This window comes from Trichosurus vulpecula, chromosome 1 (assembly GCF_011100635.1).
Source record: "Trichosurus vulpecula isolate mTriVul1 chromosome 1, mTriVul1.pri, whole genome shotgun sequence".
NCBI lineage: Eukaryota > Metazoa > Chordata > Mammalia > Diprotodontia > Phalangeridae > Trichosurus > Trichosurus vulpecula.
This window is the reverse complement of record NC_050573.1, coordinates 480,597,712-480,621,012: the sequence shown is the minus strand read 5'-3', so window position 1 is coordinate 480,621,012 and position 23,301 is coordinate 480,597,712. Positions and strand designations below refer to the sequence as shown.

At 36.5% G+C, this 23,301-nt stretch overlaps 1 protein-coding gene across 1 annotated transcript in view; it reads right to left on the bottom strand.

Moving 5' to 3' along the window:
- TMEM232 (transmembrane protein 232) overlaps nt 1-22,898 on the bottom strand; it is a 216,127-nt gene extending 193,229 nt beyond the window's left edge. Inside the window, exons 1-3 of the mRNA XM_036747734.1 lie at nt 22,780-22,898; nt 4,055-4,166; nt 1,295-1,400 (exon numbers count right to left, since the gene is read on the bottom strand). Of these exons, the coding sequence (XP_036603629.1) occupies nt 1,295-1,400; nt 4,055-4,166; nt 22,780-22,898 (337 nt within the window). The remainder of the gene's footprint in view (nt 1-1,294; nt 1,401-4,054; nt 4,167-22,779) is intronic.
- Between the last annotated feature and the right edge of the window lie 403 nt (nt 22,899-23,301).

Below are 23,301 nucleotides of genomic sequence, written 5' to 3'. Positions count from 1 at the left end.
CAACAAAGCAAGAAGAAGAGAAATTACAGTGTCAGTGAGCCTCACAATAAAAGCTGTTCTTGGTATTCACTAAAATATAAAAGGAGTTAGGTTCTCTGTTCTTTTCTCAGTTAGTTCTGTACTTCTGCATTGCCTACTAATTATAAGGCCTTTCTTCCTTCTATAACCCTTAACCCCGGGCATAAATTCTCTTCCCTAGAATTTTTCTGCCTTAATCATCTTGATTTTGCCATTATTCCTCCAGGCTGGAAGAACAGAAAATGTTTGATCACTACATTATAGAGGCCAGAAGAAGCCAAGTTTGAGACTAGGTTAGACCAGACCCCTGCATCTTCTTTTTAATGAGCCACTTTTTCATAAAGGAGATAAGTATAGAAGATGTCAGTCCTGCAGCTATTACAAACTAAGTTTTCTCTCTTTTCCTCTCTCCCTTTTCCCTACTTGTTCTCAGAAAATGCATCTCTGACACCAAAGACCCCATCCTTAGGTAAGGTAAGCATGGTGGGATGAGGCCTGGCAGAAGAAAAAGGTCTGAGGAATAAATAGCAAGTAACTATGCTTTTGGATATCAGAGTACTTGCAGCAATAAAAGGAAAGAGCTTATTATTATTCTTAATTCAGAAGTAAATTCCCCCACAAAAGTAGATGGGAAAGGATATTTCCTGAGGCAGCCTGATGAGGTGACATTCTGCATACAAGTTTGTAAACATATAACCTATTTTCATCATCTTCGAAAATATTTATTTTCTAGTTATGAATACCTCTGTCCTAGGTGCTGTAAGTACAAATTATTACAAAATAAAGATATGGGCATAGTCCTTATTCTCAATAATCATCTAATGTAGCACATTAACATTTCAAAGCACCTTTTCTTAAATAGTTCATTTGAGCCTTTCAAAATCTTATGGAGATAGGTGAGTATATGGTTATTACTAACACCATTTTGTAGATAAGGAAAGTGAAGCTCAAATCAATGAATCGATAAGCGTTTATTTAGCTATACACGGTCACATAGTTATTAAGTGTCAGAGAGAATTTGAAATTAAGTCTGTCTTGACTGTATTTATCAGTGTTTCTACCACACTATGTTGCCCAATGCAGTTTATATTCTAAAACTACATTAATGAATTATTTTAGGAAGTTTTGGTAAAGTTACTTTGTGCATGAAGAAAACACAAAAATATCTGCATTGTACTGGCTTTGCAGTTACAGTTTTTTAATTTGGAAGAATCAAAATCAGTTTGAATGAAAAACATTTAAAGTGGTTGCATAATCAGAGTTTATAGTACAGTACCTTCCTGGATTTCTCCTTTGCACTGAGCCAAATAAATTGCCTCAGTCCACGCAGCAGGAAGATCTACATGTCTACCCACACCCAGGCTGCTGAGTCCTAATCGTCTCTGTTATGGGGAAAAGGGAAAAATATGAAATGTGAAAAGTTTGTTTTAGGGGGAGTTCAGTCCATCATGAAAAGTTACAGTAATTAACAGTTATGTTCACAGAACCTTTCAGAGTTTTTCACCCCAAGAGAACAAAAGATTTGTTAGTGTTTATTATCAACAAAAATTATATTTTTTTTACAAATGTTTACTTCTTTGAAATAATCTTTGATAATCTCAAGGTTAGAAATGCTGATCATGTTCTATATGTTTACCTTTATTACTTTTATATTATGAATTTTCAATATATTTTATTTAGATATTAGATAATTACTCTTATTTTGAAAATGTCAGCATTATTGTTGTTGACAGTGATTTATCAAAGGTGATTATAAATCACCTTAAACAAAGTACATTTTGAAGTCATTAAACTTCAGTTTGAAGCTTCATTAAGGTAAATTATCCACTTGCTTTCGTGTATTTCTATTAAATATTGGTAAAGTGCTTATATTTTCTTAATGAAATATTTTGGGTGAACACTTTGAATGAGAATTAACTACTAACATAACAAGTGGCTTAAAAAAGTTCCCTGTGCTTTCTTAAAGATCATAAATAAAAAAACCTTGATAATTCCTTTTCTGCTAATCTTGCTATCATTTTCTTCTTGATTTAAACACGAGTCAAATGGAAATTTGATGTTTGGTACTCTACCATGAGCTTTGTCAAATCCAAGCAGCTATGTGACCATGGGCAAATAAATTTCCCTTTCTGTGTAATGAAGGGCTTGGATGATCCCTGAGAGCCCTTCCAGAACTAAGATTCTATAACAGCAATTACTTTCTTTTAAATACAATATTTTAAAGGATTTGTTCATTCTTAAGTATAATTTTAGGATAATCCAGGTCTGTCTTATCCCTTCCAAAAACTTCATCTGTCTTAGAAGCTCATGAAATAAGAATGAAAAAATTCTTTTTTATTACAAATTTAGCTGGAAAACAAACAAATGTTAATTACCATTGTGGAATAGACGTCAAAGGGACAGAGAAAGGTAGTAATCCAAACTGGAGGGATTAAACTGGCCTGGAGTGATTGCAACCCCCATCAATACCCTGCCCACTTCTTAGGTGCTCTCTGTTGATCATATTTTAGCCAACTTAGTCAGGGCAAGTTTAAGGATTTTTCCAATGGGGTACACTATATTCATAACCAGGAGAGACCATATATTAGAAATGAAAATGGGGCAAAAGCATTGGTGTTACAGCTGATTTATTATGATACAATGAGGTAGTGTCTTGCTCATCTGAGTTGGAAGTTGAGACCAGGCATCCAAGCAAAAGTCAGAGCAAAAATAGATTAGAGATAGAGATAGAGACTAAAACTCCTCACTAGGACAAGTAAGTTGAGCTGCAGCTGCATGACTAGAAAAATAGTGTTTGTGGTCAAAAAGGCAGGATGGAATCCAACAAGCTGAGAGGGTAGCAAGCCGCAGACTCCATGTCAATAGTAAGGAGCAGAAGATTTAGAACTGCACCAGATAATCTTGTCAAATTTCCTCATTTTACAGATGAAGAAACTGAGGTCCAAAGAGGACATGTTACTTACTCAGAGTAACATCACTGAAAGTAAGTAGCAGAACTAGGATTTAAACTCAGGTCTGTCAAAAATACCAGTTCTCCTTTCTCATTACCATATTGATTTGTACTAGGAATGTAGGCTATACAAACAAAAGTTTCCCTGTAAATGCTGTTTTTCTAACAAGTAACTCAGGTTTCTTCAGAATGTCCTGATGTGAAACAGCCTGGTATTAGGTCAATATCTTTATCTGCCTCAGTTCAAGAAGATGTAGAGATATCTCTACATCTTTAAAAGAGTTTGGGGCTCTCCTAGGACTCTGATGGGTATAATGTTCCTTGAATTCTTGATTAATCTCCTGGCCTTAATGGAACTACTTTTGAGTTTAAGGAAAACCTATTTTTCCCCTAAGAAAAACTAATTGCTTTGTATATTTTCTTCCCCAAAATGTTATTAGAGATATGTCACTGTAATATTGCCGTAGGTATATATGTCACAGGGTCATAGATGTTAAAGGTGGAAGGGATCCCAAAGGTCTAGTTCAATGCCCAAATTTTAGAGTTAAAGAAACTATGGATAACAGAAGACGAATGACTTGATAAGTAGTAAGTGGCAGAACTAGGATTCAAGCTCAAGGCCTTCAAATCCATAGTTCTTAACACTGAAAAATAAATCTCACATAAACAGACACAATGGCCTAAATACAAAGGAGTTTTTTTTTCTAATTGTTTCTTTGAACTAAGCAGCAATAACTGCCAATGAATACATCTTCATTTGGTGAACAACATTTTGTATAAAACTTTTGTGCTTTTTATAGGCAAGGGCTCACTTTGCTAATCTCTACTGACAAAAATCATGTGCTTAACTTTAACATTTAGAGTTGATGTTCACTGATAGATTATATCCTATTATTATTTCTGTGGAATTTGCATAATTCATTTGATACTGAACAAGTTGTTTACAATCTTTAACTCTCATCTTAATTCCTGACAATTTATAATGAAACAAGCAAATTATTATTCCAACTTTTTCTGCCAGGCTTTAATCATAGGTAAGCTGTCACAAAATGGAAGAAGAAAACCAGATAAACGCTATGAAATTACCTTGCATCTAAATAGCATTTTAATAGCCTGGTCCTGCAAGAGCTTCTTATCCTGTGGATTTTCTGTGTTGTTGAATTTCTTGATGAACTCTTTTGTGATTAACAAAGATTTTCTAAACAAGTAAAAACATATGGTGATCATTGTTGACTTCTAAATAATCAAGTTCAAACTGTTAAGGATAACATATTCCTAGAAAAAAATGTTCTTCATTTACCAAAATAAGCCCAACTAGGTTAATAATCTAGAACTATAAGAGTCATAAAAATTAGAAGTTAGAGTAGTTTGAATGACTGTAAAGAGATGGAAAATTCCCAGTCATCCCTGATTTAAGAGAAATTACAAAAGACTAAGCAGATCAATTCAAACTGCAAAAATAAGTTTTTTTGCAGCAAAAAGAAAAATGCAGGGTAAGAATGAAACAAACTAGGACAGAAAAACTTACAATAAAAAAGAAAAACTTACAATAAACAATACACGGTAGTGAAGTCCATAGTAATCTAGTGGTTGATAAATCCAAAGAGCAAAGCTTTGGGGATAATAACTCAACATTTGACAAAAATTACTGGTAAAACTGGAAAGCAGTTTGGCAGGAACTAGGCACAGACCAACATCTCATGCTGTATACCAAAATAAAGTTGAAATGAATAAATGATTTAGACATAAAGGGTGATATCATAAGTAAATTAGAGGAGCATGGAAAAATGTATGCATCAGATCTATGGATAAAGGAATATTAATGACCAAACAAGAGAGAGACTACAGTAAGTAAAATAGATAATTTTGATTACATGAAACTAAAAATGTTTTGCACAATAAAAATTAATGCAGTCAAAATTATGAGGAAAATAGGACATGGAGAAAAAATTAGCAACAAATTTTTTTTATAAAGGCTTTATTTCTCAAATATAGAGGAAATTGAGCCAAACTTTGAAAAATAAAAGCCATTTCCCAGCTGATAAATGGTCAAACAATATGAACAGGCAGTTTTCAGTAGAAGAGAGCAAAACTATCCATAGCCACATGAAAAAATGCCCTAAATAACTACTAATTAGAGAAATACAAAATAAAGCAACTCTGAGATACTACCTCATACTTATCAGACTGGCCAACATGACAGAAAATGAAAATAACAAATGCCTAAGGAGACATGAAAATAATTGGGACACTAATTCACTGCTGGTAGAGCTGTGAACTAGTCCAAACATTCTGGAGAACAATTTGAAATTAGATCCAAAGTGCTATAAAACTGCGCATACCATTTGACCCAACAATGCTACTACCAGCTCAGTATCCTAAAGACATCAAAGAAAAGCAAAAAGGATCTATGTGTGCAAAAATATTTATAGAAGTTCTTTTTATGGTGGAAAACAACTGAAAATTGAGGTGATACCCATCAATTGGGGAACAGCTGAATAAGTTATGGTATATAAGTATGATGGAAATCTCTTGTGCTATTAAAAATTAAGAGCAGGAGAGCAGAGCCAAGACGGCAGAGAAAAGGCAGGAACTCTCCTGAGCTCTCCCAAATTCTCTTCCACATAACTTAAATGGCATTTACAAAACAAATTCTGGAGAGGCAGAACTCATAAAAGGGGGAAACAATTTTCCAGACCAAGACGAATTAGAAGGTTGGCAGGGAACGTCTATCATGCTAGAGAGTGGAACACAGTCCCACACAGGCTGCACCAGCACAGGCCACAACACAAGAAGCTAGCAGCAAGCCTTGAGGGTGACTGAATCAGCAGTGATAGCAGCTCTTCAGGAGCTTGCAGCCCATAGGCAGGAAAAAGGTAGGACAATTGGTCAAAAGAAGATTATGGAGATCCTTTGATGGCACTGGGTGCAGAATGCTGTTGCATTACACATGGTCAGGTTCAGGCTGCACTCCTTGGTTACAGTCCCAGGGTGAGGAGGATCATTAGCACACCACAGCTTGTGGCAGCAGAGGTGCAGGGACCCTGGCCACAATTCCAAAGCAGAAAAGAGTGCTTGTGGGGACTCACAAATCAGAACACAGGCCAGGAGAGTAGTAAACAGACCTCTCCTTAGATCATACCATCGTGGAAGAACTGAAAGCTAACACGTGACTGGAACTAGCTTTGAAAAGAGGGGCACAAAAAACCTGAAGCATGGGGCAGGGATCCTCCCCACCTCCAGTCTAGAAGCAGAGCCCAACTTTAATATAAAGTTAAAAGACAAGAAATAGGCTAGAAAAAATAAGCAAACAAGGAGCAGAGCCAAGATGGCGGCTGGAAAGCAGGGACTAGCGTGAGCTCCCCGCCGAGTCCCTCCAAAAACCTATAAAAATGGCTCTGAACCAATTCTAGAACTGCAGAACCCAGAAAATAGCAGAGGGAAGCAGGGCTCCAGCCCAGGACAGCCTGGATGGTCCCTGGGTAAGGTCTATCCCGCACAGAGCTGGGAGCAGATCAGAGCGGAGCGGAGCACAGCAGAGCCCAGTGTGGGTGGCGGGGACCAGCCAGACCACGAGCCAGGCAGAGCGTGCCCTAGAGCCCTGAATCAGTGAGCTACAGCAGTTGCCAGACTTCTCAACCCACATACACCAAAGACAACAGAGAAGGGCAGTGGGAAAAGCTGCTGGGGACAGAGTTTATAAAGGAGTTTGCTGGGGGCAGAGGAGGTGGGGCAGCTACAGAACTACAGCTGCAGTTGCTTCTGGCCCCAGGCCCACCTGGTGGGAGGAATTAAATGGTGGATCAGAGCAGGAGTAAAGAGGCTGCTGAAGATCTAAGTCCTGTCCGGGTTGGGGGTTCTTGGGAAAGAAGGAGTGCTGGTGTGGCAGAGCTGGCACATCCCCCCAGGCTTGGAACATAGTTCCCTTAACTCTACAAGCAGTCATACCCCGATGAAAAACTCAAGGGTCAAGCTAGTTGGCTGGGAATATGGCCAGGGAGTGAAAACGCACCCAGATTCAGTCTCAGACTTTGCATTCTTTCTTTGGTGACAAAGAAGACCAAAACATACAGACAGAAGAAGTTAACAAAGTCAAAGAGTCTACAACAAAAGCCTCCAAGAAAAACATGAACTGGTCCCAGGCCATGGAAGAGCTCAAAAAGGATTTGGAAAAGCAAGTTAGAGAAGTAGAGGAAAAACATGGGAAGAGAAATGAGAAGGATGCGAGAAAACCATGAAAAACAAGTCAATGACTTGTTAAAGGAGACCCAAAAAAATACTGAAAAATATACTGAAGAAAACAACACCTTAAAAAATAGACTAACTCAAATGGCAAAAGAGCATCAAAAAGCCAATGAGGAGAAGAATGCCTTGAAAGGCAGAATTTCCCAAATGGTAAAGGAGGTCCAAAAGACCACTGAAGAAAATACTACCTCAAAAAATAGATTGGAGCAAGTAGAAGCTAGTGACTTGATGAGAAATCAAGATATTATAAAACAGAACCAAAGGAATGAAAAAATGGAAGACAATGTGAAATATATCATTGGAAAAACCACTGACCTGGAAAATAGATCCAGGAGAGATAATTTAAAAATTATTGGACTACCTGAAAGTCATGATCAAAAAAAGAGCCTAGATATCATCTTTCAAGAAATTATCAAGGAGAACTGCCCTGATATTCTAGAGCCACAGGGCAAAATAGAAATTGAAAGAATCCATCGATCGCCTCCTCAAATAGATCCCAAAAAGAAATCTCCTAGGAATATTGTCGCCAAATTCCAGAGCTCCCAGATCAAGGAGAAAATACTGCAAGCAGCCAGAAAGAAACAATTTGAGTATTGTGGAAACCCAATCAGAATAACCCAAGATCTGGCAGCTTCTACATTAAGAGATCGAAGGGCTTGGAATACGATTTTCTGGAGGTCAATAGAGCTAGGATTAAAACCAAGAACCACCTACCCAGCAAAACTGAGTATCATGCTCCAAGGCAAAATATGGAGTTTCAATAAAATAGAGGACTTTCAAGCTTTCTCAGTGAAAAGACCAGAGCTGAATATAAAATTTGACTTTCAAACACAAGAATCAAGAGAAACATGTAAAGGTAATCAAGAAAAAGAACAAGAAAAAGAAATTGCATGGGACTTACTAAAGTTGAACTGTTTTGTTTACATTCCTACATGGAAAGATGACGCGCATGATTCATGAGACCTCAGTATTAGGATAGCTGAAGGGAATATGCATATATATATGCATATATATGTACATGTGAGTGTGTATGTATGCATATATGTATGTGTGTATATATATATATATATATATATATATATATATATATAGAGAGAGAGAGAGAGAGAGAGAGAGAGAGAGAGAGAGAGAGGGCACAGGGTGAGTTGAAGATGAAGGGAAGATATCTAAAAGAAATAAAATCAAATTAAGGGATAAGAGAGGAATATATTGACAGGGGGAGATAGGGAGAGATAGAATGGGGTAAACTATCTCGTATAAAAGTGGCAAGAAAAAGCAGTCCTGTAGGAAGAGAAGAGAAGGCAGGTGAGGGGGAATGATTGAATCTTGCTCTCATCAAATTTGACCTGAGGAGGGAATACCATACACACTCAATTGGGTATCTTACCCTACAGGAAAAAGGAGGAAGAAGATAAAAAAGGGGGGATGATAGAAGGGAGGGCAGATGGGGGTGGAGGTAATCAAAAACAAACACTTTCAAAAGGGGTCAGGGCCAAGGGAGAAAATTCAATAAAGGGGGATAGGTTAGGAAGGAGCAAAATATAGATAGTCTTTCACAACATTAGTATTGTGAAAGGGTTATACATAATGATAAGCATGTGGCCTATGTTGAATTGCTTGACTTCTTAGGGAGGGTGGGTGGAAAGGGAAGAGGGGAGAAAATATAGAACTCAAAGTTTTAAAAACAGATGCTCAAAAACAAAAAATAATGTTTTTGCATGCAAGTAGAAAATAAGATACACAGGCAACGGGGCATAGAAATTCATCTTGCCGTACAAGAAAGGAACGGAAAAGGGGATGGGAGGGGAGTGGGGTGACAGAAGGGAGGGTTGACTGGGGAACGGGGCAAGCAGAATATATGCCATCTTGGAGTGGGGGGGGGTAGAAATGGGGAGAAAATTTGTAATTCAAACTCTTGTAAAAATCAATGCTGAAAACTAAATAAATTTTAAAAAATTAAAAAAAAGAAATTTAAAAAAAGAAAAAAAAATAAGCAAACAAAAGATCCTAACCATAGAAAATTATGGTGACAAAGAAGCTCAAAACACAAACTCAGAAGACAACAAGGTCAAAACTGTTACATTCAAAGCCTCAAAGAAAAATGTCAATTGGTGTCAGTCCCCAAAAGAATTCCCAGAAGAGCTCAAAAAGGATTTTAAAAATTAAATAAGAGATGTAGAGACAATGACCATAGATTCTTATTATTGGAGAAAAGGAAGATCAAGGCACAAATTCAAAAGAGGACTATATTGTCAAGACACCCACATCTGAAACCTCAAAGGGGAATATGAACTGATCCCAAGCCCAAAAAGCCTCCTTGGAAGAACTCAAGATGGATTTTAAAAGTCAAATAAGAGAGGTAAAAGAAAAAGGGGAAAAGAAATGAGAGATATGAGAGAATCAAAGGCCTGGAGAAGGAAGAACAAAAATCTACTGTAGAAAACAAGCCAAATGGAAAAGGAAAAACTCACTGAAGAGAAGAGCTCCTTAAAAAGTAAAATGGGACAAAGGGAAAAGGAGGTACAAAATCTAACAGAAGAAAACAATTTGTTAAAAATTAGAATTGGGCAAGTGAAAGCTAATGACTCTATGAGATATCAAAAATCAGTTAAACAAAAGAATGAAACAAAAGAATGAAAAAATAAGATAAAGTAAAATACCTCATTAGTAAAAACAACTGACCTGGAAAAGAGATCCAGGAGAAACAATTTAAAAATCATTGGTCTATCTGAAACTCATGATGAAAAAAAGAGCCTGGACAGCATCATTCAGGAAATGATCAAAGAAAATTGTCCTGAGGTCCCAGGACCACAAAGTAAAATAGCCATCAAAAGAATATACCAATCACCTCCTGAAAGAGATCCTAAATTGAAAATGCCAAGGAACAACATAGCCAAATGCCAAAATTACTAGGTCAAAGAGAAAATACTGCAAGCAGCCAAAGAGAAATAATTAAAATATCACGGAACCACAGTCAGGATTATGCAGAACCTTGCAGCTTCTACATTAAAAGACTGGAGGACTTGGAATATGATATTCCATAAGGCAAAGAAGCTGGGAAACAACCAAGGATCAACTACCCAGGGAAATTGAGCATAATCTTTCAGGGGAGAAGATGGACATTTGATGAAATATGAGACTTCCAAACCTTAATGATGAAAAGACCAGAACTCAACAGAAAATTTGATCTTCAAATAGAAGACTCAAGAGACCCATAAAAAGGTAAACAAGAAACAATAAGAGCAAACTGTTTACATCTCTATAAGTGAAGATGACATTTATAACTCTTGAGAACTGTATTACTATTATGACATTTAAAAGGGGTATACATAGACAGAGGGCATGGGTATAACTTGATTTTGATGTGATGATAAAAAATCTAATTAAGTGGTAAGAAGATATTGTATTGGGAGAAGAGGAAAGGAAGAGTCAGACATGGGTAAATTACATCACATGAAAAGGCACAAAAACCCATTACAGTAGAGGGAAAGAAAGGAGAGAGATGAGCATTATTTGAACATTACATGCATGAGATTTGGCTCAAAAAAGGGAATAACAATCAGGTATAGAAATCTAATTTACCCTATAGGAAGTAGGAAGGGAAAGGTGAAAGAAAAGGGAGGAGGGGGATAGAAGGGAGAGAAGAAGTAGTAAGGGTAAAAAGAAAGAAAGTGGAGGGGGCTGATGGAAGGGAGGGTAGATTGAAGAAGGCAGTGGTCAAAATTCGGGAGAGAGAAAAGGATAAATAGGAAAAAACAGGATGGAGAGAAAGGCACAGATAGTCATCATAACTGTTAATGTGAATGGGATGAACTCTCCCATAAAATGGAAGTGGATAGCAGAGAGGATTAAGAACTATAATCCTACAATATGTTGTTTATAAGAAACACATTTGATGCAGAGGGATATACACAGAGTAAAGGTAAGAGGCTGGAACAGAATATATTATGCTTCAACTGAAGTAAAAAAAAAAAAAGCAGGGGTAGCAATCCTGATCTCAGACAAAACAAAAGCAAAAATAGATGTAACTGAAAGAGATAAGGAAGGAAACGACATCCAGCTAAAAGGTACCATAGATAAAACTGTGCATTCCCTTTGACCCAGCAACACCACTTCTAGGACAGTATCCCAAAGAGATCATAAAAATGGGAATAGGACCCAGATGTACAAAAGTATTTAGAGCAGCTCTTTCTGTGGTGGCAAAGAATTGGAAATTGAGGGGATGTCCATCAATTGGGGAATGGCTGAAAAGGTTGTTGTATATGAATGTAATGGAATACTATTGTGCTATAAGAAATGATGAGCAGGAAGACTTCAGAAAAACCTGGAAAGACTCTTATGAACTGATGCTGAGTGAAACGAGCACAACCGGGAGAACACTGTACACAGTAACAGCCACATTGTGCAATGACTGACCTTAACAGAATTTGCTCTTCTAAGCAATGCAAAGATCTAAGACAACTCCAACAGACTAATGATGCAAAATGCTATAGACATCCAGAGAAAGAACTTTGGAGTCTGAATGCTGATGGAAGCATACTATCTCTTCTCCTTTTCTTTTGTTGTTTTGTATTGTTTCTTCTTTCTCGTGGTTCCTCCCATTAGTTCTAACTCTTCTTTACATCATGACTAATGTGAAAATGTGTTTAATATGAATATATTAAGTATAGCCTATATCAGATTGCATGCTGTCTTGGGGAGGCGATAGGAGAGGGTGGGAAAAAAATTCAGTTTTCAGAGAAAGAAATTAAAGCTATCTACAGTCATATGGAAAATGCTCTAAATCTCTATTGATTAGAGAAATTCAAATCAAAACAACTCTCAGGTACCACATCTCTCCTGTCAGACTGGCTAACATGTCAAAACAAGAAAATGATAAATGCTGTAGAAGATGTGGGAAAATTGGAACACTACTGCATTGTTGGTGGAGTTGTGAACTGATCTCACCATTTTGGAGAGCAATTTGGAACTATGCCCAAAGGGCTATAAAAATGTGCATACCCTTTGACCTAGCAATACCACTTCTAGGGCTATATCCCAAAGAGATCATACAAGGGGGAAAAGGACCCATATGTACAAAAATATTTATGGCAAAGAACTGGAAATCAAGGGGATGCCCATCAATTGGGGAATGGCTAAACAAATTGTGGTATATGAATGTAATGGAATACTATTGTGCCACAAGAAATGAGGAACAGATGGACTTCATAAGAACCTGGAGAAACTTATATGATCTGATGATGAGTGAAGGGAGCAGAACCAGGAGAACATTGTACACAAGCACAGACACATTGCTTCTGTGATGAGTAAATGTGTTGAAATGAAACTCTGTGATGAGTTTCCAAGACAGCTACAAAAGACTCATGATGGAAAAGGCTATCCACATCCAGAGAAAGAATTATGGAGTCTGAATACAGGTTGAAGCAAACTATTTGCTCTCTCTTTATTTTATTTTAGTTTTGGTTTTGTTTCGTCTTTATCATGGTTCTTTTCATTGGTTACAATTCTTCTTTAAAACTTGATTATTGGGAAAATAAGTTTAATGTGAAGGTATATGTAGAACCTATATCAGATCACATACTGTCTTGGGGTAGGGGAAGAGGGAGAAGAGGGAGGGGGAGAAAATTTGGAACTTAAAAACTTGTGGAACTGAGTGCTGTAAACTAAAAAAAAATAATTAATTTACTTTAAAAAAAGAAAATTCAAAACTCAAAATCTTGTGGAAGTGAATGTTAAAAACTAGAAATTAATTAACCAATTATTTTAAAAAACAGAATAGGTCAATTGGTAAAAGAGGCACAAATATACAAAGAAGAAAACAATGCCTTGAAAAACAGAATGTCAAAATGAAAGAGACATGCCAAAAATCAATGAAGAGAAGAACTCTAAAAATCAAAATTAGCCAAATGGAAAAAAGGTAAAAATAATGCATTAAAGAAAAGAACTTCTTATACAGTAGAACTGGCTAAATGGAAGGTAATACTTCATGTAACATCAGGAACAATAAAACAAAGTCAAGAGAATAATAAAAGAACTGTTAAATATCTCATAGGAAAAACAACTGACTGAGCCTACATATCATCTTTCAAGTATTAATCAAAGAAAACTACCCTCATATTCGAAAACCAGAGGATAAAATAGAAATTGAAAGAACTCACCAATCACTTCTTTAAAGGTGATTGAATGAAATTGAATGAAAACTCCCAGGAATTTTATGGCCAAATTCCAGAGCTTCCAGGTCAAAGAGAAAATAACTATCCAGCAAAATTGAGTATAATCCGTCTGAGGAAAAAATGTGTATTCAATGATGAAAAGACCAGAGCTGTATAGAAAATTTAACTTTCAAATACAAGACTCATGAGAAGTATAAAAAGGTAAATAGAAAAGAGAAATCATAAGGAATTAATAAAGTTAAACTGTTTACTTTCCTACATGGGAAGACTACACTTTTAAGTACTTTCCCATTATCAGTGCAGTTAGGAGTGTACATAGAGAGGTCAGGGGTTGTGAGTCGATTACAATGGGATGTCTAAAAAAATAAAATAAAAGGGTGAGAAAGAAATGCACAGGGAGAAGGAGAAAGGGAGAGATGAAATGGGGTAAATTATCTTACATAAGAGTCATGTAAGAGCTTTTACAGTGGAGAGGAAGATAGGCGAATCCCTCATGATTTCTTGTAGCAAAATAGTGTTCCATCTCAATCATATACCACAACTTGTTCAGTCATCCCCCAATTTATGGTCATACCCTTATTTTCCAGATCTTTATCACAACAAAAAGAGCTGCTAGAAATATTTTGTACATATAGGTCTATTTCTCTTTGGGATATAGACCTAATAGCAATATTGCCTGTCAAAGAGTATGAACAGTTTATGCCACTTTAGGTTTAGCTCTAATTTTTCCTCCAGAATGGTTGAAGAATTGGAATTCATAATTCTACTAAGTTTATTAGTATACCTATTTTTCCACATTTCCTACAGCATTTGTCATTTTCCTTTCTATCATGTTATCTAATTTGATGATTGTGACTTGGTACTTCAGAGTTGTTTTAATTTGCATTTCTCTAATTATTAGTGTTTTAGATTTTTTTTTCATATGACTATAGATAGCTTTGCTTTCTTCTATGGAAAACTGCCTGTTCATATTCTTTACCCATTTATCAACTGTAGAATGGCTCTTATTTTAATAAATTTGGCTCTATTCCCTATATATTTGGGAAAGAAGGCCTCTATCAGAGAACAATTGCTGTAATTGTTCCCCAGTTTCCTGATTTCCTTCTAAATTTAGCTTCATTAATCTTCTTTGTGCAAAGTCTTTGATCTCATTCAATCAAAATTACCCATTTTACCTCCTGTGATCTTTTCTGTCTCTTATTTGGTCATAAACTCTTCCTTTATCTATAGGTCTGACAGGTAAAATTATTCCACGCTCCCCTAATTTACTTATATCACCCTTTATGTCTAAATTGTATACAAATTTTGACCTTATTACCTTATACAATATGAGAAGTGGATCTATGCCAAGTTTCCTTGCAAGCAGTCTGGCAATTGTTTTTTTGGTTTTCCCAGCACAGGGAGTTCTTGCCCCAAAACTTGGATCTTGGGGTTTGTCAAATACTATATTACTATGGTCATGTATTACAGTACACTCTATTTCATAAGCATTACCAAACAGTTCTTATGATTACTGATTTGAAATATAATTTGAAGTGTGGTACTGCTAGACTGTCTTCCTTCACATTTTTTTCATTGATTCCTTTAATATTCTTGACCTTCCATTCCTTCTGATGAATTTTGTTATTTTTTCTTGGTCTATGAAATAACTCTTTAGCAGTATTATTGGTATGGTACTGGATAAGTAAATTAATTTAGGTAGAAATGTCATTTTTACTACATTGGTTTGGCCTTCCCAAACTGGAGAAAATATTTCTGCAGTTTTTTGGTGCTGTCTTCATTTGTGTGAACAGGTTTTTGTAATTGTTGTCATATAGTTTCCAGGTGTGTCTTGGCAGGTAGACTCGCAAACATTATATATTGTCTGCAGTTATTTTAAATTGAATCTCTCTCTCTCTCTTCTTGCTGGGTTTTATTGGTAATGTTTAGAAATGCTGATGACTTATGTGGGTTTATTTTATGTCTTGAATCTTTGTAGTCATTAATCATTTCTACTAGCTTTTTAATTAATTCTCTAAGTATACCATCATATCATCTGCAAAGAGTGAAATGCAGGAAAGAGTTTTCCATCATTGCCTATTCTTATTCCTTCAATTTCTTTTTCTTATCCTATTGTTATAGCTAGCATTTCTAAATTAAAACTTTTTTTTTGCACAAATAAATCCAATGCAGCTAAGATTACAAGGCAAAAATTTAAATCGAAGAAATTTTTGTAAGCAAGTTTCTCTTAGAAAGGTTTCATTTCCAACATACATAAGAAAGTATTCAAATATATGAGAATAAAACCTAGGCCAGTTGATGGTTAAAGGATATGAAGATAGCTATACACATTTTTATTAAAAAAGTTCCAAATCAATAACAAACAATGAGAAAAATGAAAATTAAAGTATCTCTGAAGTCTACCAAAAACCCATCAGAATGACTAAATTGACAAAAAATTAAAATTTCAAATGCTGGAGGGGCAATTAAGATGAAACTATGAATTCGTCCAGCCATTCTGGAAACCAAATTCAAACAATGCCAAAAAAATTAATAACTTTTGACTTGGTGATACTATTAATAAGCCTATGGCCCAAAGAGATCTAAAAAAGAGCAAAAGGTCTTATACGTACAAAAATATTTATAGCAGTTCTTTTTGTAGTGGCAAAGAACCAAAAACTAAGAGGATAACTACGAATTAGTGAAAAAAAATCCGTGGCATATGAATATAACAGAATATTATTGTGCTATAAGAAATTATGAAAGAATGAAACAAGCATTTATTAAGCACCTACTATGCATCAGTTACTGTGCTAAGTACTTTACAAATATCATCTCATTTAATCCTCACAACAGCTCTGGGAGGTAGATGCTATTATGATATTTCTTTTACAGCCAAGTAAACTGAAGCAGACAGAGATTAAGTGACTTACCTAGGGTCACACAACTAGCACATGTTTGATGCTGAACTCAGATCTTCCTGGCTCCAGGGCCAGTGTACCACCTAGCTGCCTCTAATGAGAAAGTTTCAGAGAAATCTAAGAAGACTTCTATGAAGTGACACAGAGTGAAGAAGAAATAGGAGAACAATTTATGCTATAACATTGGTTTTGCACAAAAGAAACTATTTTTTAAAGAACTCTGATCAGCACAATAATCAACCATAACATGAAAGTACCAATGATGAAGAATGCTACCTACCACCTCCTCACAGAGTTTGTGGACAAATGTACAAAATGAGACATGCATTTTTAGACTCAGACAATGCTGGAATTTGCTTTGTTTGACCATGCTTATTTTTTCAAGGCTTTTGATTTTCTTTTTCAGGGGAGGATGGGAGGTACTTTGAAGGAATAAAAAATAAATGCTTGACAATTGAAAAAAAGAAATTTAATTTAACAAATTTAATTTAAGAAAAAAAAAAACTTTGGGATGGAAGATTGCCACCTCATCTTCTGAGGAGGTCAATATGGGTAAGAGCTTACTGAGATTTTGAAATTATGTGGAGGAGGAGAGATGAAGACAGCTTCTATCTCACAATCTCAGTAAAATAGTGAATTCATCAGCTGAGAAGGAGAGGAGTAGAATTGGGATTTGAGAGCAGAGGAGAAACGGGCAAGGTTCAAGATGGTGGAATGGCAGAAAGAAATATGTTTACCTTCCGCAGTCAAGCCTGCTTCACAAAGATCTAGGCAATGTGATAGTGGAATCTAAAAAAAAGTCACTGTGAGTCATTTTTCAAGCCCACTGCAGCTTAGTCTAGGCAGAAAAGTCTAAAGACACTAGAGATGGGGCCAGGCTAGGAGCATTCCAGGTCCCAATGACTAAGAGAGATTGGGAACCACAGTAGGAAGCAACAGGGCAGAAAGAGATGAAATACTGTAGAAGGAAGCAATGGGTGTCATCTGGCAACTCTGTCTCTCACTACCTAGTCTGAGATCAGATTGATGGGGGGATCTATACCTTGGAATGGTGGAGTGATCATTAGCAGGCATTAGCTATCTACTAAATCAAGGTCAAAGTTTAGAAGCAAAAAATAGCTGGGTACTCTAATACCAGGAATAAAGTGGGAACTCTCTTCTAGCCTTCAGTCCAGGCTGAAGCCTGGAGTGATATAATAAGGGCTGGAGTCTTAAACCAAAGAGGAGCCAGCAGTTCAGTTTCTCTGAGCCTGCAAAGCCTCCCAGCAAGCTAATAGTGGCTAAGTCCAAAAAGGACAGATATATAGAAATAGCATGTAAATAAACTAAAAATTTCAAAAATCTTTGAGAGGAAGAATCATTCCAAGTTTCCATTTATAATTCTACTATAAAAGGTAACCATTTGTTAGTTTAAATATTACTTTAAAATTAAACATTAAATATTTAAAAATATTACTCCAAACCTAGAGTGCTACCAGTATTATCTGAAAATAATGAATGAGAAGCTCTCTTAACTATAAAATATATAATTCAAATAATACAAATAAAACAAGTAAATGGTGAATTGTCAATGAGAAGGTAACAGGACCCAAACAACAAGCATTTATTAAGCCCTTGTTATATATTCCAGACACTGAGGACACAAAAAAAAAATGAGACAGATTATTGTATAAAATAAATTCCTGGGGTCTTCCCTGCTGCTGACAGTTTAGAAACAATCATTAGGTGAATTCACATGTATATCAGTCAATAAACAATTGCTAAGTGCCTACTATGTGCCAGGTGTATCAGTAAGGCAAGTGTCACAATATCGACAGTGACCATGAATATGCCTATATAGTTCTGTATCACAGAATATAAGAGACTCTCCATATAGAAGGCAGAAGAAGTAAAATATTTATTCAGACACCAGAGGATCAAATCCCAAAACCAATAACTCTAATTCAACACAGCAGCAATTATATTCCCAAACCAGTAAGCCTACTTTATCATTAACAGCAAGGAACTTAAAACACAGTATCACAGCAGAGAGTCAAGCTATCCCAAAACCTTTTCTTCTGCTGGGGCCTTCCCATAAACACTCACTCACAAATCCTAGCTGTCTCCTTGCCTGAGTCCTCTCCTCTCACAGTCCTGAGAGAGAGCTTAATGGCTATCCTTAGAGTATATAGACCCTTTTTAGAGCCTTAGAGCTTTACAACCTTAATTAGCAAAAGGTTATGGGCCTTCCCACAAATAAGCCTCTCCTAATCAGGCTTCCCTTAACTAGCTCCTCCAGAGAACTGTTAATGGGATTAATGGGAGGGGTAGATCTTTAATCATATTAACACTATGCCAGGCACTTTGGTAAGTGCTGGGGATACAACAAAAGACAGAAGGTAGTCCCTGTCCTCAAGGAGTCTAATGATGGAGATAACAAGTACACAGCCCAACTTCACTCTATTGGTAACTGAGAAAAGTGCAAAACCATTGTCCATCATCCAGAACCCATGAGAGAATGCCTTCATGGAACTGGTGTACAGTATCAATGAACTTCAGGCAACCGAATTTTGCCATCATCTTCCACAAGCCCTTGACAGTATCAAAGGCCTTGGTCAGATCAATGAACACTACATACAGAACTGCATTTTGCTTCTGGCATTTCTCCAGGCAGCAAACACCATACGGACCTTCCTCACCCCTTCCTGAAGTCACACTGATTTTCAGGTAAATGACCATCTTCCAGGTGAAGGATCAGACTATTAAAGAGGACTCTGGAGAGAATCTTGATTGTCACAGAACAACCTATTTCCTTTTCCTTTATAAAGAGAGACAATGAAAGAATTCCCTCATGAGGGAAAACCTCATCTTGCCATACAATCCTGAAGATTTCAGTCAGAATCATGTTCTTACTACTAATCAATATGGCTTCATCAGCACTGAGTAATTGAAATGTACCATAGGTCTTTGGCCCATAAATAGCCTTCAGTCTGGATTGTTACTATTAGCATAAAACTGAATTTCATCTGCCTTCTGACTGAGCAAAGAATCCTGCATCTCTGCACTTTACTTTTGATGGCATTCAATTCTGTCTTCTTACAGAAAGACAAACTACCTTGCTGACAAACCCTGTGAGGTTCTCATTTTTCATTTAGTAACTTCTGAATTTCCCCACTGTTTCTGTCAAACCAATCCTGATGTTTGTGAGTGTTCTGGCCCAGATGGGTAAATGCATTGCTGTACACCAGATCTCTGAAAGCGGCCCACTCCTTTTCTGCTCCACTGCTGCCAACCCTGTGTTGTCTCAGCTTTCTCTTCAAATTAGCAACAAATTATTCACACACAGAGGAGCTCTCTAATATGTTGATATTGTCATCTTGTCTTTTTTTCCTTAATGTTGAATTTTTCTCGAATTCCTGGTGTGACTCCAAGTGGACCATAATGATTGTGTTTTCTGAATATATTGCTCCAATGTTATTGTGAAGACAGAAAGGTATCTTTAAATCCCTTGGCTGACTTAATATTTTAGGATGGGAACCCTTCTACGCAGGCTTTCCCACCCCCACTCCCTTTTCCTTCTCAGTCTTTGTTCAGAGTTTCTTCACCTCAAAATTATTTCAATATAATACCCCAGAATTTGTGAAAGAGAAAAACACCAGGCTAGATTCACTGCAGACAGGACCCTTCCCCTGATGACTAGTGTAAGAACTAGGAAAAGACAAGCCAGGGCTTTTGTTTCTGGCATAATAATACCATTTTTATAGTTTGCTCCTTGCATAAAAATGAGAAGCTTTATGCAATGAAAATTCTTAAAACCTATGAACCTGTAGTTTTAAATCTGATAGCCATGAAGAGCTTCCTTACTAACTCACTTACTTACTTACTAATTTAAGTGCTCAAATGAAATGGAATGAATACTTTGTGGTTGTTGTTAATGTTTAGTTATTTTCAGTCATGTCTGACTCTTCATGACTCCTTCTGTGACTTTCTTGGCAAAGATAGTAGAGTAATTTGCCATTTCTTTAACCAGCTCATTTTACAGATGAGAAAACTGAGGCAAACAGGGTTAAGTGACTTGCCCAGGGTCACACAGCTAGTAAGTGACTGAAGCTAGATTTGAACTCAGGCCTTCCTGACTCCAGGTCCAACTCTCTATTCACTGTGCCACCAAGCTGCCCAACTATGACTACTACTCCTCACAAACACTACCTTTGAGCTAAAATGGACTACTACACTTTCCCTGTATGCAAAATTCCATTTTTTTGCCTAATACCTTTGCATGTCTGGAATGCCCTTTCTTTTCAACTGTGTCTCTTGGAATCCTTAACTTACTTTAAAGCTCAGTTCCAGTCCTGCCTCCTGCAAAAAGTGATAGGAAAACAGGTGAGTTTTAGTACAGTATGATAAAAGTCACTTTGATGGAATAATAGAGGGTAGATTAGAGTGAGGAGAGACTTGAGGCAGTCAGATTTGCCAGCAAAGTATTGCAATAATTCAGGTATATGATGACAAAGGCCTGAAATAGAGTGGTGGTAGTGCTAGAGGACAGAAGGAGACATATCAGAGAGACATTGCAAAGGTGAAATCAACAGGTCATGGAGGGGGCTGGGAAGGAGAAGAGATAGTGTCGAATCTAAGGATAACTCCTAGGTTGCAAGTCTGAGGAACAGAGAAGATGGAAGAAAAAGGTACTGCCGTGGGCAGTAATAGGGAAGTTCAGAGGGTTTAGGGAGAAACATAATGAGTTCAGTTTGGGACATGTTGAGTTTAAGATATTTAACGAACATCCAGTTGGAGATGTTTGAAAGGCAAATGGAAATGGAAGATTGGAAGTCAGTATATGCAAAATATATCTATGTAATGTTATATATAAATACAGGAAAAACATTTGTATGTAATATTTTAATAAATATCTGCAATACTTACAAAGAGAAAAACTTCAAATAGACTATTAATATATTGAAGATGAAACCTCAGATTATAAAAGATATCTCAGAATTTGTGGGGCGAAATGTAATTATCTAAATATCTTTTTAAAATACATTTAACTTAAGACTAGTTGGAGGAGGGGGGTACAGAAGGGCTCGAACAATAATTAGTATAAAAAAATCCAGAGATGACAACTCCATCCTCTGATAGAAAAAGCAACTCTTCAGTCACAGAGATATAATATGAATCCTAAAATAAAGTGAACAAAATCATACTCAGTGTTTCACTTCCATAATCCAACATCTCTGCAAAGGAGAAAAGTGAAATCTCCTATCTCTTCTTTGGGGTCATTCTTGATGGTCATAAGGCCACCTCAATTAGTTTTAGTTTTTTATACTTGCTCTTTCCATTTATGTTGTTATATTCCTTATGCATATTGTTTTCCTGGTTATGCATACTTCACTTTGCATCAGTTAATATGTCTTCCTATGATTATGTATTCTTTATGTTCACCATTTCTTACAAAATAGTAATATTCAATTACATTTATTTACTCTAATTTTTTAGTTATTCTCCAGTTGATGGACATCTATTCTTCCCAGCTCTTTGCTAATACAAATAATGTTGTTACATATACTTTTTGGTGTATCATTTACCTCTCTGGGGTACAAGTCAGTTGTGTGTGGGATTTCTGGATCAAAGGAACCAATGGAAGTCTTAGTTCAAATCCCATCTAATAGTTACTACTTATTTGACTGTGGGCAGCTCATTTTACTTCTTTGGACCTCACTTTCCTGATCTGTGTCTAGCGGGTGGGTGTGTGTGTGTGTGTGTGTGTGTGTGTGTGTGTGTGTGTGTGTGTGTGTGTGAATAGGTACATCTGATCTTGTAAGGTGAGCTAGCTGCTTCTTCCTGTCGGCTCTCACCTTCATGTGGGCACTGCCACTCTTTTCTAGCTCCCCCTTTTCAGAATTTCTCTCTGGTCAACTCCTCTATTACCATGGCTAGTAATGGACAAATCATAGATAATTTCTGGACTTGGAAGCAGTAATAAGGCCTGGATTCAAATGATCCCTCAGACAAAGTTATTTTAACTTCTCAGCCTCAAAATTAGGGGGTTGAACTAAATGGCCTCCAAGGTCCCTTCCAACTGTAAATCTATGATCTTATAATACACACTAATCTCTTATAATAATTGTCTAAGTATGTACTGCCATAGAAAGTTCTAGAGTCACATAGTCTAGAACCGGCAAGCTTCTTCTAGTTATTCAAATACATGTTGTAAATGCATGACCTTTCTAAATATGTTATTATTATTTTGAAAAAGTGAAGTAAAGCATCCAATAAAGAACCTTAATACAAAAACATTTATATAGCTTATAAAGTATTTCACATATAAGAAAGTATTTATAATCATTTTTAGTTCTTGGATTTTCAATGGAAAATGAGTAATATTTCATCCACCCTTCTTGAATCCTGTGACTATACCTACTAGGATAGTAACCCATAAAATTTGATTATATGGAAAGTCAATGGCTATCTTTACAACCTAAGAAATAATGAGGTTTTAAAAATTCAAACTTACCTTGGTTTTTCAATATTTACTTCAGTTATGGTTTTTGAACTTTGTTTCAAAAGCTCTTCATGGTAAGAAGTTGATATTACCCCAAATTTGTTTATAACAGGCACCCTGGTAAAAGGCATGTTCTCAGGTAATCAACCTAAGGTAAAATAAGAAAAGATATTTGAAATATGAATATGAATGTTCTACATGTGTGCATGACTGGGTCAGGGACTAGTATAAACCACTGATGCAATTCTCCACGTGAAAATGACTGGGGAATCTGCTTGTAGAAGAGCTGTGATAATCTATCCAGGGGTGGGGAACTTGCAACCACGAGGCCACATGTGGCCCTCTACATCCTCATGTGCAGCCCTTTCACTGAATCTAAACTTCACAGAACAAATAAAAGGATTTATAAAATTTGGATTCGATCAAAGGGCCACACTTGGGGACCTAGAGGGCCACATGTGGCCTTGAGGCTACAGGTTCCCCACCCCTGAAGTGTCTCAAAGAGACCTTGGGTAATGCCTAGACATTCTGTAA